The sequence below is a fragment of the Manduca sexta genome, chromosome 27 (assembly GCF_014839805.1).
Source record: "Manduca sexta isolate Smith_Timp_Sample1 chromosome 27, JHU_Msex_v1.0, whole genome shotgun sequence".
Lineage (NCBI taxonomy): Eukaryota > Metazoa > Arthropoda > Insecta > Lepidoptera > Sphingidae > Manduca > Manduca sexta.
In genome coordinates this window covers 4,938,810-4,956,927 of record NC_051141.1, presented here as the reverse complement: position 1 = coordinate 4,956,927, position 18,118 = coordinate 4,938,810, and the positions used below count along the sequence as shown (strand labels likewise).

At 35.5% G+C, this 18,118-nt stretch overlaps 2 protein-coding genes across 2 annotated transcripts in view; one reads left to right on the top strand and one right to left on the bottom strand.

Moving 5' to 3' along the window:
- LOC115446031 (nostrin) overlaps positions 1-1,268 on the bottom strand; it is a 99,193-nt gene extending 97,925 nt beyond the window's left edge. Inside the window, exon 1 of the mRNA XM_030172573.2 lies at positions 1,005-1,268. The gene's annotated coding sequence lies outside the window, so the exon portion shown is untranslated. The remainder of the gene's footprint in view (positions 1-1,004) is intronic.
- Positions 1,269-2,604: 1,336 nt separating this feature from the next.
- LOC115446035 lies at positions 2,605-17,922 on the top strand. The gene is made up of 20 exons (XM_030172582.1): positions 2,605-2,985; positions 4,531-4,682; positions 4,995-5,181; positions 6,530-6,775; positions 6,852-6,980; positions 9,585-9,714; positions 10,187-10,326; positions 11,018-11,172; positions 11,451-11,635; positions 12,101-12,270; positions 12,730-12,955; positions 13,360-13,471; positions 14,344-14,460; positions 14,942-15,053; positions 15,162-15,292; positions 15,415-15,522; positions 16,275-16,405; positions 16,511-16,571; positions 17,048-17,275; positions 17,788-17,922. Exons 1-20 carry the CDS (start codon positions 2,679-2,681, stop codon positions 17,884-17,886), a joined length of 3,126 nt encoding a protein of 1,041 aa, XP_030028442.1. The 5' UTR covers positions 2,605-2,678; the 3' UTR covers positions 17,887-17,922.
- The last annotated feature ends 196 nt before the right edge of the window (positions 17,923-18,118 follow it).

The window sequence follows — 18,118 nt, the reverse complement described above, 5'->3', positions numbered from 1 at the left end:
AACGCCAGGAACGAAAAAACAAATTAGTTGATAGTTTCCATCTTCTCTCTTACGCTTCTTCTGGTCATTATTCTAGGCTGTCTTTTATTGATCTTGATTCGATACATGAAGTAATTTAGATAGACTTTATGAACGAGAACCGTTAAGGTATAAGTCTGGATGTATATCCCGAATCAGTATTCAAATCTTCATGTAGAATACCATACTAACAGAGTATGGGTAATAAATACAATGTAATATAGGTATTATATTTAATAATAATTTGGTTAATGGATTCAGATGTTAATAATATTATATTTAAGTGCAAGACGTGTCAACTTAAATTCATAAATCACTGCAGGTAAATGCCATGAGACGGCTGTTATGCCGAGATTACTTGTTTACTTAAATAGAAACGATTTAATTTTAAATATCGATACAAAAGCGATGGTTGATGGCTGAATAGCTGCCATACCGGCGATTTGGAATCGTTATCCTCCCAACACTGTGTGTTTAGTTAATGATACAGTCCTTAACGCACAATTTGTATCTTATTAAATTGGCTTACAGTTTAAAACGCTTTACGAGTCAGATCGTTTGGTTTTCGTTTCTTCGTTTGGTAATATTAAATGAGTCGGTACTTGCGTCATCAAATCATCACATCGTCCTATTCATACACCTGTCATTCAATTTGCAACAATTGCTACAACGCCATTCTATTAACCGTCCGTTAGTTTTATCTGTACAGTATTTTAATAGCGCCTTTTTATTTACTGTGTAACTAGAACCGTACTCTGAACTGAGAACTTTCCAGTCGTAATTATAAAAGAAACCGACTCGATTTCGACCAGCGATTTAGCAACGTCGAAGATAAAACCGTTTCTTTTAAATTTCCGTCCGCAAAATTTGAATGATAGAGCCGTTGACAAAATTTCCATTATCAACACAATGTACGTAATAATGTCAACAAAACAAAACTTTTTACTTCGACCAGTGTACTCCAAAGAAAAACTTTAAGAACTCACCGTGATAGTAGAATCAGCGGCAAATTCACATAAACGTTTCAACTACAAATGCACACACAGGGACGTCCACAGGCGTTTACAACTGTTTGTATTATACTTCACTTGGTTTTCTCGTGGGGAAAACTAATGAATTATCGCACAGTACAACGTAAGAACGACGCGCGACCGACGGCGAGTGATGCCGAGGTGCAACTGGGTAGAGACTAGCGAACGGGCAGCGACTCGCGACTCGCGACCGACGAGCGTAGAGTGTTGACTGCTCCAACGCGTTGGTCCCTCGAGCCGGACGGAACAGCGTCGGCGCAGGGGAGTTGACCGATTTGCCTCGGTTACCACCACTCGCAAAGAGATGTCACCGATAGCTACTTCACAATGCGTTGCATAATACCGTCCATAATTTTGACCTATATAGGAAAAATTAAGTACATTTTTTTTATAAAATTGTATATGAACGTTCAGAACCATACCTGAGCATGAAGCAATGGATATCGAAAGCGTTTCATAATTTTAATGACCGCTAAAGTGAAATAAATCAACTTCTATACACTGAGTAATGGAAGTCACTGTAGTAGTTTGTTCTGATTTTTTATAGGAGGCCGACGAATAAGCTAATGGCGCACCTGAATGTACGTACATAAATGATCACCATCTTCGAGAAAGCCCACAAAGCCCAAGATATGTGTCCATTCTGGGTATTATTATTCGGTCTTCGTAAATAGGTATCTCGAATTGAATGATAAGCAACAATTCTGTTAATTTATTTTTGTTTTCTGTATCCGCAACTTGTTAGAACCGGTCTCATTTATGCCCTAATCGAACTTGACTACATGAAGCAAACCTCTTTTGTATTTTTTTTATACATTTTTAGTATTTATATATAACTAGTGCTGGCTGTGATGCTCAGAACAAGAACAAGCATAGAAGGAATCTAAATTACCCTCATATACTTATCCTATTTTTTCAAATAGGCTAAAACCGTTGAAAAGAACGAGACATAATAAAATACATAATATGTTGCTAAGGTCGGCTTGCGTACACTTTAAAATAATCAAATGGTCTCAGTTGTGATGCCTATGATAAACATCCATGTATAAAGGTATTATCAAAAAAAGAGAGACGTAAAGGTGCCGTCACAGACACTGCTTTAAAGTGAGAAATTATAATATTTTATGTTATTCGTGTAAAATATTTTAGAAACACAAGATAGAATTTTAGTTGGATGCATTGAATAATACATTACTTCTCGATGAAACTGCAATCGCCCTATTAAATTGTTCTAAATAGCAAGTCTTGTGTAAGCAGCTGTATCAACGAGTAAAGTTAGCTCCAAAAGAATTAAGATATATTTTTTTGAAGTATAAGTATCAAGTGTAGTATGACTGGTCGGCATCATAGAATTAGTAATATAGTAAGTAAGGTTGGTGAAGACATTTTTATGCACGAATAAATTACAAAACTATTTGCACTTTATAGCCCACGAATCCAAAGTTTCTTTTAGTTTATAATGTGACTGCAGCCTAAAACCGTTATAAAAAAGTACTTGCTCTATAGAGGTTTGTTGTATCTATAATATATTCCGAGGTTTGTTGCGCTCAAATACTTCCAATGCTACGTCAAACATAATGCTATGGCATTAGAATAACAAATTGCACTTTTCTCGGTCGGTAAACAATCATGGACAAGAAACGTTCTGCTTTGAATACTTTTAGTTCAGGGTCGAAAAAAGATAACGAAGTATCCAGGAAAGCTAAAGGCGAGGGTGATGTGTCCACAAAATCATCGCATACTCAGTTTCTGAGACAACCAAGACACGAAACGAAATATGAGAGAATAACAAGAAATCAATATTTTGGAGAATCTGAGAGCATCTCTGGGTCTTCAAACACTTTTGGCTGTGTTCATGGTGCCGGAGGGAAGAAATACTCCGAAAAAGGGTTGCTAAAACGGAACATTATGAAGGAGTTGGATCCAATACCTTCTGGTGATTTTTCTGCTTCATTTTTCAGTATACCTCAAACGTGGACGACTCTAGAGATATCGATTTACAAAATCCAAATCGACTTACCAAAAAAAAATAGTAGAAACTCATCTGTAAGTAAATAAACTTTTGTATGATTGGAGCATCTCCGAGATCGATCTGAAGATAGCGATTGGGATAGTTTATTGAAATTGTCTCCAAGAACCATAAATGTAACATTCACTATCAGAATAATACCCTCTTAATACAATGTTGCATACACACTAAACGTAAAAGGCTAGTTGTACTTATGTAGTATTTATGAATTATGATTATAGTACTTATGTTAGTATTAACTGCTTGATAACATACGAAATACGAATATAATCATTAACAATTGCCGTAGTTAAACATTAATAACGTGGTATAATTTGTCTAATTTTGTTTCATTTAGTTTCCGAATTGCAACAATTTTTTCATTGAATCTATATTTTAAAGCAAAATTTAATCGGTGCCTATCAATATCTACAAACAGCAATCAGCACGGTACTTTATGAAAGTGCACGGCATTATTAGTAGGTACCTACTATGTCCTTCTAAAAACCAGAATAGCTTTCCCTCGCCCACTTACCCTTTTGATCAAATTAATTTCTCCTGTCGACCCGCAAACCCATTGTTCGGTTATCACAATCTATACTTTCATTCGGCTATTACCGATATGTCGAGCGCGGCATATAATGTGCTGTACCGGTAACGACGATATAAACTGTCGATACGATGGAAGTTATGATCTCAAATGACATTCTGTCACTTATTTTTTATGTTGTAAATTGGTTATAAAGCTATAGTTTTAAAAATTTCCTAGCTCTAGTTTCATTTGGATTGATAGGTTGGAAATGAAAATTAGATGTTTCGCATGTAACTTATGTTAATCAATCACCAGTAATATTGTTTTATTTAATAATATATTTGATGATAGGAAATATTCTATTATATATACTATCACAATTCCTATGTTATTCAAATAGTAGGTATATTTTAATCTTAAGCCCGAGGGAGTAGTACACTAAAATCAGATAAATTAAACGCATATTATTCACGATTTCTAATTGGCGCTCACCTCAGGATGCAACAGTTAAAATAATTTATCTATCGTGGTCATTAAATGTGAAACAACCTCTTTGAACACGAGTGTTGCATGCTTAGCGTCTATAAACACCGACACTAACTTAATTGAATTCATGCATTTCTATCCTAGTTTTATATCTTAAGGTTAGCCATAAACTTTGCCGCGGTCCAAGAAATGTGTATAAATACATTCATACACTCAGTATAAATGTGTCGACTGTCGTTACCTACTATTATTTAAATAGTATTTCATGAAAGGTTCGCAAAAGTAGTGATAAGAAAAATGCACGTCTAGTGTATGTATATAAAACTACAAGTGAACTGTGAAGCTACGGTTTACATTTTTTAATTTGTTTTTTTTTCTTCTTTTATTAATGAACGATACTTACGTCTCATGTTCGTAATCGAAATAATCATTTAAATAAGGTAATTAATTTTAAGATCCTAAGTGGAACGATGGGTGTCCTCCCGCTTTCGATTGGGGCATGGCTAAGAAGTTGCAATTTCTCGTAATGGATCCAACAGTAGACCGACAAATGGGAAGGTTGGAGGCTCACCTGCGCGACTTCGCTTCAATTACCAGATATGGATATGTATCCTTTACAATAAGAAAGTTTGTTGATCATAAAACAACGTGTGTTATATTTAATCAACGTAAAACACCTTTATATAGTATTAAATACATTATACTACTGGTTTACATGACAATGATCTCAAAAAGTACTGAAAACCATTTGAATTTATATATTTATCAGGCATCGTGAGTATCGTGTATAATAAGCACTGGATCAATAATAAAATCGATGATGAATAACGGTAATATTTTTGCAGTCTACTATTGTTTCGCCATTATATATTTTATATAAGATTTCAAACGCATCTTGACTTCCTTAATTATGCTTCAGAGGATTGATATTTTAGACTGTGTTGTTACTATCATAGACTATCTTATAGAAACGTTGAATAAAGCTCCTAATTTACGACAATATTTGGAGATGTTACTGGTGAATTTAGGCAAGCCAATTTTATTAACAGCAGCCTCTGATGTCATAAAGTACGTTGATGTTATAAGAGACTACATGGGATTTTTGGGTAAGTGTAGACCAACTTACAACCAACTAATGTGTTATATTTAAACAAGCTTCTCTTCCATTCTTTCTTAATAGTCTACCTGTTGACATCAGGAATGAATGAGAATATACAAAGTTTGTAAATTTGCTAAAGGAATATTTACTTGACAAACTGTAATTATTTGTAAAAGTACGAAAAGGGCATCGTATTTTTTTTTGAAGTATGTTTTTAAGAGACGCATAGGTTCCCACAGACATTTCTGTGGTGCAAATTATTACTAAGATATATTTGTAGTACATAATGTGTTGATTGTTAAAGAAAATACTCGTGGAACTATTCGGATCCCGTTGTTTTTCAGAATTCCATTAATTTAATATAATATTAAAATATATGTTGAGAACGTTCTGTCTTAATAAATTCATTACTTTCGTATCTATTATAATGTATGCTAGGTTTTCATTATCGTCACAATATGTTGTAATTATTAATATTTATAATTCATTAATTCAAATCTAATGTCTTTAATATACATCATGTGAAAACATATTTCCTGACCGACACTGACACTAATTCGCTAACATTTAATAAAAATAAATGATTTCGCTTCAATTGTATTAATCGCGAAAATAGACCAATCAGATTTAAGTCAGTAAAAATTACTTATTTTAATTGTTTTTTTTTCTCAGTATCTATTCAAAAGTACCGAAAAAGCTTTTTAATTGAAATTTGCCGTCGGTTAATTTTTGAATTATAAAATTCACAAGCGACATTTTTTTTGTCAATAAAAAATTATTAATCAAGGTGTAAATTATCGACAATGTTTACGATTTAATATGGCGCTATAATATTTGTTTAATTACGTGTCATAACGGTAGGTAATGAGGACAATGTCATTGGCGCTCAAGGGAGTTTTACTCCTTTTGAGTGTAGACGTTATGGATCGCACAGCGTCGCGCATATTGATTTCGCTTGTCTTTAATTTGTTATGTAGAACCTCATGCCGGACAGTTAGTTTATTATAATTGATTGACGGGGTATATTTTCTAACGGATCCTTTGTGGATTAGTATTTTTTATACTGTATCACGTTTAGGTACAATATTAGAACATATCTAGGTCTTATGTTGTCTTGTCTCGTGTACTGGCTAATCAGACAGTAATATTAAATCTACTATATATATTCTTTATATAAATAGGTATTTCACAAAATAAACAGTGAAACTGTTGTTTTACATTCTATGCAGCCAGCTTCCAAAATGATTCAGAGAAAGTTCTTAAGTGTGTTCTCTTAGTACTAGGGGACTTCGCGGCTAGCAGTGGGATAGTATATACCTATTACAGGACTATTATAATATTTTATCTCTATCCAGGATACTTACTCATGCGTCTCGAAGATGACTATTTCTTCGATCTGGTGTCCAAGGGAATCCTTTGGCAGCTCGCGGCCCCTGATGATTTCCGGAAGCAGGGCGCGGTGCCTTCACGTTATATCCTCACTGCCGCTGCTCCGGTGATCCACCAAACCACAGTCAGAATGCTAGCAGTGTCCACTTCGCACAGATATCCTACGTTTTTGAATATTGCGTTGATACTTGCTTGGAACTCTATGGAAAATTGTATGTTTTATAGCAAATAAGTAATTAAAAGAAGATAAGTCCCTTGATAGGTTTTTCATATTTTTTATGGTTTCAGGTATCGATATGGTCAAAGAAAATATATTTGATAATATTTTCTATCGATTCAATCCTTATTTTCCCGAAAGGAAGCTGCCGATGTATGACATAAATCCCGCGGATCTTGATGACTTCAATGTTAAATTAGGTTTGTATGTAAGCAAACTCATAATAAAGCTATACAGTAGGTATACAAAGGCATTGGTCAGACACTGTCAATGTTTACCGAAAAACGAAGAGTTTCATTGCTGAAGCAGCTATCACGGTTGACAAATAAAGACGGACTGCACTAGGCGACACCGCGCAGGGGCGGTTGTTGACGACGACTAGGCACTTCTTGCCAGAGGAACCCGCAGCCGTATTTATCTAACTTAACTAGCAATTTTAATTAGGCACCGACTCCAAAATTGGTATCCAGTATATATCTGTTATGTGAAATTATTTTTTTGTTTCTGAGTGGGTTTTGAAGGCGGTTTTATTTTTTAATGGAATTGAAACTTTTTTCTTAACCGACTTTAAAATGCGGTTCTGAATTCGTGGTTTATTTTTTTTTTATTAACAAACCGATTTAAATGTTTTATTTGTTTTATTTGACAGGATATACTATTTTCAAATTAGTCTCATAGAATATAGTTTTTAATTAAAATAACTGGAATTAATACTGAGTAAAAGTATACGAGTAAACGAAATTGCGTATTTTGCTTTTCTGTGCTTTCCGATGGATTTGCGATGGTTTTCATTGGGAATATTTCTTACTAACACAAAAAAGAAAAAAAAACTGTATCAAAAATTAAACCGCCTTCAAAAACCAAAAAAAAATTATAAAATAAAGATTATTAAGTTTTGTATTCACAGATTTTTTAAGAGATAAACAACAAGAAAATGGATATTATATGCAAAAACTTTTTTGATGCTAATCGATCCTTTTTGTTGTTAGGGTCAAAAGACTATGGGGCCATTAAAAGTTAAAAATACCTTAAAAGTACTCAAACTTTTTATAATAGACTACATATCAAAGAGTGTTTTGATCATCACTAGCAACAGAATTGCTGGACATTAATTTTTTGTTTGTCACTGTATACATTTTTCAAAATCTGTGATTGAAGATTATAATGTATTTAAAAAGTTCTATAATTGTAAAATGTTGGTAGATATTGTAACTTTGACTCTGCGGATGAACAACACCTCAATCGCCCTGTGACCATGAAGGCTGCAAAGTCTTTCCAAATTTGGCTTCTTTGAGGTAAAGCGTCCATAAAATAAATATTAAATAAATAATGTCAGTAACATTCCTTACAAATGATAATATTTTTAAGAAAATCACCATGTTTGAACGTACACGATTAATGATCATCAAAGCTTCCAAAGACGCGGATAGATGGCGCCCTATCGTTTTTAAATCGCGCTATGGTTTACTACACTCTCGGACATAAAATGGAAATGTCGCATTTCCACGTTGTGCCAATTAAATGAAAGAGCTAGAGCAATTTTTGAATGAGCACTATACGTTGGCTTTCCAACGAGTGCCGTATAATTTCTAGAAAACTATTATGTTGTGCAGCGCACGGAATTTGGTTGATTATAGTATTTAGTGAACGGTGTGAGTCACTCAAGTATGATAATATTATTATAATTCGGGTAGCCTGTAGTATGCTAAAACAAAAACTTTATGCATCGAGCAAAATCTGATCACAGATTTCGTTGAATGATAATTAATATAATAACTGGACTGATATTAATTTTATTTTTGGGTTTATTTCTAAGTTTCTAAAAGCTTCATCACCTACTTACTGCATATAAGGTGTGTGTATTGTACTACTATGCTTTAATAGTACCTACATACAAAATAATGTATGCCATATAAAAAATTTCCTCCAAAGTTGCCGCCATTAAAATCTGTCGTTATAGATCCCAGCCTACGCAGTTTCTTGTAAATATGCCACTGATGTATATAGTGCTATGGACTCGGTCCAGCGGCCGCCCGATGATTCACGCCATAGCCTGTACTTAGGTACTTAGCACGCAGCTAAGTACCGAATGTGTCCGCCTTGTGGATTGGGGGCATTTGGAGAATTCCACCACGGTATCCCCTGCCTGTCGTAAGAGGCGACTAATAGGGGCCATCGGGGGGTTGTCGGCGGGCAGCAGAGGGCTGTCTGCCTTTAGTGTACATCGTGCGCTTTATGCACATTCGGGTGATCCCGGGATGGACGGCAGCGTGGAAGGTAGAGCTCATGCTGCCTGATACCGAGAGCGTCCTTCGGTGCGGAGGCTTCTGAGACCCCCCCCTCCCCTCCAACTAGAAACGGAAATGATCGATCAACGAACGACGAAAACGGATCGAAATAGGCGGCACCGCCCAGGAACGGCTGCGGACGAAGACTTATTAGACACTTCCGTCGGAGGAAGCCCGCAGCCGCCCCAAATGCACCGAAGTGGACCACCGGGGAGTTTTAGTTGGTAGGCCGTGCGTAGGGTGTACAAAGTGTTAGGGACTTGGCCCGGCGGTGGCCCCAAGGCCAACATCAAATCAGGGCGGCTCAACACCGGGCCGTAAGGCACGGTTACCCCAACATAACCGCTCAGTCACCCCCCATGAAGGCTGGGCGGTAGTAATCAGGTACTTTCTCCGCGAAACCATAAAAAAAGAAAAAGGTACCCAAGGTGTGGTACAGCGCTCGCGGTCAAACTAAGTATAATATTACTTTTTCCATTATTATATATATTCAAATATTTCAATCTCACTGAACAGGTGATAGCAGCGTAAATATGTCAACTACATTGTCGTTACTCCTAGTCCTGGTTAATACTACGAAGCAATATCTGGATGAGAATCCAAAGCAACGTGTAGTGCTTCCGTGCCCAGACGACTATAGCCAAAGGTTTCATAATATTTTAATTCACAGGGACGGTCTTAGAGGGGAGGAGGGGAGGGTTACCGGGAAACCGCTATAGGCGTCGTGCAGTACTGAAGGACATTTTTTGGTAACTTGCTTACGAAGCTATTCAAATCGGCATGCTCTTGGACTGCCTGGCTTAGACTTTGTTTTTACTTTTGCCCAGGGCTTTGCGTCAGTTTGCCACTGATAATTAATATTGTAATAACTACCTCAAGTCAAGTTGAGTAGTGCAAGCATAGAACTGTAATGAAGAGGTTTTGAGCTCGATTCTCAAGCCGAATAACAAAAATTTGCATGAATTTTCGATTCAAAAAATCACAAATAAATTGCCCGGGATCAGGATTTGTGGTAGTCAATTACGTTGTCTTAAGCACATAATAAGATAGCGCGTTTTACAACGGGCTCATCGCTCACTGCGCCATAAAAACGGATATAATTTTTCCGTACATTTCAGATGTTACATCTGGGCGTACCGCTACGAATGTCGTGCGCGCGAGCATCATCATGAAAGGATTTCGTTGACCGTCATCGCTCATGTTTTGTTGAACTGCTTCAGAGATCGACTCATGACTTTTTCTTCACTTCTTATGCCAGGTATAATATCGTTAGAGTCTAAATCTGCTATAGTAGCAGTTAATGAAAGAATGGTGCTGCATTATATATTTACTCTGCAGCTACTCCCGAGTGTTACAAACATTCATCAATTATAAATTAACCTTACTAATGATACCCAGCAAGACATAATCTACATTCATGTTACAAAGAGGAAGAGTAGGGACTAACCTTCACTACTACAATAATACACTACGTAAATTTCACTACTACGAACCCGAATATCTTCCGAGTGCTATAGGTTACTTCCCAAAAAAAAAACTTTTACGCGCGGGCAGAGCCATAGATGTTTGTCTTTATAAAATATTTATGGTATATAGAACTACTTTGTTTGCCAAATATTCTACTTGTTAGGCGTTGCTCTCAATTTCGCCTGCGTGCTATATCGTTCCCACTACAAAAATCCTTAAAACACAATAGCGATTCCTAATCTCATCCAGCCCGCCATCTATATAGAAATTTTGATTTAATTATTTTATTAGTTGCAATGGGAGCAAATTACCGAGATAAAAAGTAGCCTATGTTTTATCTAAGGGATAATCTAACCGTTTACCAAATTTAATCCAAATCCGTTCAGCTGTTTCTGCGTTTACTTCTAACAAACTTCTACACATGGAAACATTCAAAGAATTCTACAAACTATTCCATTTAAATTAGTATTCTTGGTCCACAGATATATTTTCTTTAGCTGTATTGACTGAATTGCCTCCGAGAAATGATTGGATCCGTACAGTGAATTTTGCAACAGCCCAGTCTGATGTGCAATTTAAAAAGACCCTTATATACTTAAGTGTTGATTTTCTTAAAGTCTTCCCTTATAACAGATTTGTAAGTACTTGTCAATATGTTTTTTTGGAAATAATTTATTTGTATTTTACTATTTAAATACACGCTAGAAAATAAATAATATACTAATATACTGTTTGTCCTTAACTAGTAAGCTAAGCTAGTAACTTATAAGCGATTAATTTTAACATTGCTTTATAATTTGTTTCTAGTTAAAAAAGGAACTCTATTTTAATAATGTCAATCTAGCGATAATACTAATCTATATACCAACATTAATTAATATATTATGGTTATAATATAGCATTATATAATTCCAGATGGTCGAAACACGTTATTGGCTTCTTGGATTAATGTATTTACTAGATCCAGGACTTTGTCATCTCAGAAAGCGTTGGTCACAAGCACTTTTTGGCGAAATACGTAAGACAGCTCTGCAAGCTTTGGTTTGTGTTCTACCTTTCATTCCAGTTAAACTGGCTAAAGAATATGGCTTAATCAGAAGGTAATGTAAATTGATAATTTAAACACTGCCAATAAATTAAATTGCGATAATATTATTTTAACTTTCGCAATTACTAACCTTCACCTTTCTTCAATGTAATACATTCATTAAGTATATTTTATTATTTTACTCGCAGCTTATATCAAAATTCAATTTTAATCACACTAATTGCAATTTTACACTTTTCTACATTTACTCGTATTACGATTTATTATTATATATTGTATGATAATCTTATTAAAAATAATGAATTCACGTATGCTTATTCTTATGGTAAAACTCACAGAAGTTGTTGATTGTTGGGCGAGGAACCGAACTCCGGGCTCCTTTCTCAAATCACAGCCTAAATAACTGTCACTAGCCCAGTGAAGCAACGAATTGATTAGTCAATATTGATGTGTAAGACAGTCGCCTGCCTCGCCTCAGTAACCCTATGTAGGTAGTTAGTTTTGCAAATGATTACAGGATAATGTGGTACATCGAATGGTATTCCGAAAGCCCGTATGAGCTACCGACTCTTTATTGGTGTGTGCGACTGCTTCAAGTAGCTACTTATCAAAGGAGAAAGGATCCGAAAGCAAGACAAGCCACGCTGAAAGATTTATTTGATTCCCATGGAATCATAATTTTAATTAGTAGGCATTTACAATCTTAATTAAATTAGGAACGGTCTGGGTGGCTTTCATTCATTTTTTATCATCAATTTCATAAACTATAAATTATATTGATCGTTTTTACAATTAATTGGGGACACTTTTTAATGAGTATGGCTTGTCGAATAGTAAAAAACATTTTCGGGTTTTAAATTATTTGATTGATTGCAATAAATAAAATGTTTCATTATTTTGTAACAACCATGTTATGGAAAACATCTGTAATTAAAACAAAATACGGGTTATATACACTAGAAATCGAATAAGTAATGAATAGGTAAATAAAATTGTGCAAAATCTTTATTTTCCTAATTTTAATCTATTAAGTATATCATTTATTGTTCGATGATCCTACTCCAAAAGCGTCAAAATCCACGGTTTGTATTATGTGGGTTTATGTTATTAAGAATATAAGATAAAAATACAAGAAAAATCTTGCAGAACTCTGCTATACACTCCTAGAACAGAAGTTGCCGCCTGTGGAAAAGAGTCAGGCTGTAATAGCAGTATGCCTTCGTCTGCTGACCAGCGCAGTGGAGCCAAATCGGCGTGTAGAATGCTGCGTGTACCCTAACATCACATGGCCTTCGTCCGTCAACTCCTTGGCTATGAGGATGCTAGATGTTGTTCTATATTCACTTGATAAACATTTCATTGTTAGCAATAGGCGAGTTCAGTTTTTACAGTATTCTATTAATTCTAATAGGATTTGTACTGAGAATGATGGAGATTAAGACTCAAATAGCAACAAAAAAGGGTTTGATAATTAAAAGGAACAGCAAACTGGCTATAGGTCATGATAGTTACCGAAAACCATTGGCGAGCGGCGTCAATGCGTTATTAAGTTTATAAAAGGGTATGAAGATATAATTTTTATAACCACATTATTTCCGTAATAGCATGTTTTATAAATTCCATACACAAACGTTTTTCAGAAAACATACATAGAACTCTAATTTAATCCATACTCGTTTGAGTAATTCAAGTAATAGGGAGAAAAAATTGTATTGATTAATAGCAATAACTAATTTCTCTAACACATGCTCAGATAATATCTCGTTTCTCCAACAGATTACTAATTTCACTTTTGAATTTCATCTGGCAAGGGATCGTATGGAAACCTGATTACCGTGAAATCTTCGTTGCTAATAATGGCATATACAAACTGTTGGATATAATAACTGTGAGTTCTTCAATTATGTGGATAAAAAAATTCCCTTCATGTGATGTGGACAGTTTCGAAGTTACAAACGTCTCGTTCCTAATTCACGTTTCTTTGCTACTTGATACATTCGATGAAACGCCGGCCCGTGCTATAAAATAAAACAAAGTAGTCGTTGAAAGACAATAAAACAGTACACGTGTAAAAATAACGGTTATTTTGCAATTGACAGTTGAGTGTGAGCTGTTACGGAGCACTTATATCAATTCTTTTAGTTTAGATCAACGGACACATCTAATAATAAAAGGCTGAGACTCATTCGAGAAGGGGAGCGTGATTTCCTCCTCCATTCAATCAAACGCTGATTGTCCGTTGGCCGTTTCTTCAAACGAATAGTTGGATAAGACAAACGCCGATTCTTTACGATTTCAAGCTCTATTTAGGATCGGTGTTACGTCTATGATTGGTTTGTCTTTTATGTTAGGTTCTATTGTTGCATACTCAACGTTTCTTTGGAATATAAACAGTAGATATATTTTATATTAACTTCCTTTAACATATTTGAATAGATATAAATTCTGTTCTAATTGTCAATTAATTCACTATTAAAATTCCTATAGATATTTCGATTAAAAATAAATATACGCATTATTCCATTTTGAATCACATGGAATTGAAAAAGGACTACAACCCAAATCCAAAATACTCTCATATTATTGCTTGCAACTAAAACAATGTCATTAATTGTCTTTCCTAAGTATAGGATGATGATAAATACCTTATTTCAGAGGAAGATATAAAGTTGTACTTATGTATGTAGGGTAAACTATCCAACCTGAGCCAGGTAAATTATATAGTACCACTACGCCATTTTATCGACTTGTTGTTTGCAGATGGCTAAACCACCGGTACAATGCATTGCTCTTGCGTTAATTTGCGACGTGGCTCGCGCTGGAGACGCCTTGGGACAGCTGGTCTCTTGGCGTGCTAATCTTGGTGCTGCTAATGTGGTAATCATACAAAATTTTATAACTTTATTAACAGAACCGGCACTGAATGACATTGAGACCCTAGGCGAATCAAAAAAAAAAAAAACAACACGGGGCCCCGTGAGGCGGAGTAAAAAAAAGTTCCACGGTTTTAACAGTTTAGTTAGTAAGATCGTAAAAAGTTCCTGCAATTCACCACGCGAGGCTTCTGTAATCTCGAGCCCCCTGGCGGTTGCCCGGTTGGCCTATCCCCACAGCCGCCCCTGTTTATACATAGTATATACATAGAGAAGATAAATATTGCGCTTACAAATCTGACCGTTGGAACGAGGAGGGCGATTGTACGATGGTTATCATCACTACTTGATCACTACTAATCGCATTATTACTTCACGTAACACTGCACGTATTGTATTAAATACTTATTGTGTATAGCACTGGTCATCTTAAGATATTAAGAATTATGGACCATTTGCTCTACAAGTTAAAATTTTATTTTCAGCACCCTAATATAGTCAGTCGAGGTTCGACGATAGCCAGTCTCCTCGCAGCGGTTTTTCGAGATGATTGCCAACGTACCGGAGTTACACTAAACGAATATGGTTATATAGAAAGTGAGAAGTAACTTTTATACCTGTAAACTGATATTTGATTTTGTATCAAGAAAGTGTTATTTAAGTAATGAACTCTTCGGTTTTATCATTATTGACACATTTTTATAGATTTGGATTGTCCGATAATGTCGTCGGAAGTGAGGAAAAAAATGAATGAACTCCATTGCCGAGGTGGATTTAGCCAAAGAACTCCGGTTTGTCTACCTGCCTCCGATTTGGCAGGATCCCGAATGTCTAAGGTAACAAGGTGTTACCGACCAAATTTTTTTTGAAGACCTAAGTATATTATGTTGGTCTGCATACTTTCATGGTATACATTTACATACCTACAAACTATACTAAAAAATAATATCGTTTACAGGCTTTCGCTCTTCTGCATTTGCTTTCAGAGGATTTGGAATACAAAGTATCGTTAGCGGACGAAGCATATAATCTTTATAAAAACATCAGATTGACACCTGAAGACGAGGTTTGTGAAAAATAACCGCAAAGCCTTATTTGTGTTGATTCCTTGTTTCTTCCTTCCCTATTATTGTACATATTTTCCCAGATATTGTGTATTAATTTTCTTTAAGTTCATAATATTCGTTCATGGCAAGACAGTGAAGTTTTTGCTATTTTGGGTAGATTCTGTTCCCAACAGCGTTTTTGCACACAGTTTTGTTTCTCCTTTCATTACAAATCCAGTACTTAGAGATTCCACAGTGTAATTGTAGTGTTTCTAGACCAATGACACTATTTATTTGGACTATATGCATTATATGCACCAGGTTAAATAATTAATGTGAGTTTAAATATAAAATAAGTAAAAAAAAACAATTCATGATATAAAAGTAAGCCCGGAGATTCTTTCCGCCTTTCTTCTTCGGGTAGTCATCACTTAGATTGTTAGTGAAAGGTGGCTAGGTTAGCTGAGCTAGGGCTCTTAACGTTCTCACCGGTGAGGATAGTGATGCGTTATCTTTATATTTGCCCTTACCTGCCTGCGCAAGTTGACTTCTTTGGTTTACCTTGTGCGTTTTATGTAAATTTTTTCCTAACTTAAAATGTCCATAATTATATAAATAATTTAAATTTTACCTAGTAATAATAATATTTTTTGTAATTTTTTTTTGACGTACCATAAGTACACCTTTGTTGGTTACGTGATATATTTATTTGTATTGTATTGTAAAAATATAAATGAATATAATCTTGATTCGCCCTTTTTTGTTTTGACAGAGCGCGTTAGTTCTTTGTTCGCACTATCTGACGTTAAAACTAGTAGAAGTTTGGGCGGAAACAAAAGTTCAGAATGTGGGCTTACTCCCACAAGACAATGAAGTTCTAGAAGAGTTTTTACATATTGGCAAGTAAGGATGAAGTAAACATTATTTTTTCCAAGTTACCTACGTGAGTATCTAATTTATTGAATGTTATTGTCGCTTTGATATTATTTTGTATGTTTATTACTGCAGAGGTTGGGCGAAAGATATAAGATTACAACAAGAAGATATTATAGAAAACGATCGTAAAAAGGTAAAAATCTTATTACATTTGTATTACGCAATAACTTGCGGCTCCGTAGGCCATATTAAAAGTAGCCTTATTCAGGGGTACCTAATATAACTTTCTATTAATGATTTTTCAAAACCGGTAAGATAAATATTTTTGAGGTTACCCATTATTCTTTTTTTTACTTAGGGGATGAATGTGAATGAAAAAGTCTATTCTTACCTAAGACTGAGAAGTCTTTGTGCAAACTTCATGCGATTAGACCCAACTGTTAAAACTGTGTGTGGATTGAACAATCACTCAGCCAGTCAGTTCACAGTCCAGTCAAGCGACCTCCCGTCCCCACCGACTGATTCTAAATAATCTAACATGGAACATCAAACTTGGAATTGCTTGAAGATCTTATTTTATGCAGGTGATCGCTCGCTGAAAAGTGCCCAGGGCGATCCGCGGCTGCTGCCACCAATCTATATATGTGTCAATATCCATTAATTTCTTAGGAATACGAAGAAGAATGTTCCTTATACGCTTTCCTGGGTCGAGTGCGTCTGAACATAGCTCTGGACGCGTTGCGCGAGGTGCGCTGCATGGCACGCTCGGCGGATCGCGCGCGCATGACGCACGCGCTATTACACGACGCGGTGCGCGCGCATCACCGTCGGTCGGTGTTCTCTAAGAAGCTCAGCGGGCAGGTACTGCGCACGTATGGCCCGTCACTGGACGATCAGGTAACGAATCTCATTTCATAGCCTCGGTCAGCATATTTTACTTGGAACATAATATTATGTAGTCTTAATTATATGCTATAATTTGTTTATACGAAGATTGGTTGGATTTTTGTTATTTTCTATAGTCCGTTCTCAGATATTATATTTCGTAACAGTAATAGCGTACAAATTCAATTCTAAATGTTAATGTAAGTGAATTTCTAAATAAATAAAAACATAAATGGAATTTATTGACTGCGTTATGCCTCCGTTTTAGGTCAGCTGGTGGTAGGTAGGTAGGTCAGCAGGTTGGCTCCGAGGTGGGTACTAACGTATTGCATGTTTTGGTGAACTGGGGTTTTCTATCCCCCAATAAATAGACAGGCCGCATGCATCGAGAAAGAAAGGCTGTAGTCAATATTACGGTATTCATTTCGCGGAGCTGGAACTTTCTCATATATTCAGAGTTCACATGGTGTTAGGCACCCAGCTGTCCATTTCATGATACTACGATCCGATTTAATTTTTTACAGAACATCACCGGTCAATACGTGAAAGTAACGAGCATTCACGTTAAAGGCAAACCTAGACCCATAGACAACATATCATCGGGAAACCGATCAGAAAATTAATGAAATATTTCAATAAAACTACAGTTTCACGCTAAACTCGTATTTATTTATACCATTTTTATATAAAACAATTTGTCTGTGATATAATTTATATCAAGCTATACACGCTATTCGTTTACTGTGAGAATTCCCGTTTACAACTGTACAACAGTTGAATAAACTACTTATTCAATATTTACATTTCAAGGGTCATAAAATATACTATGCGTTTGTATAAAATCAACGTAGACAT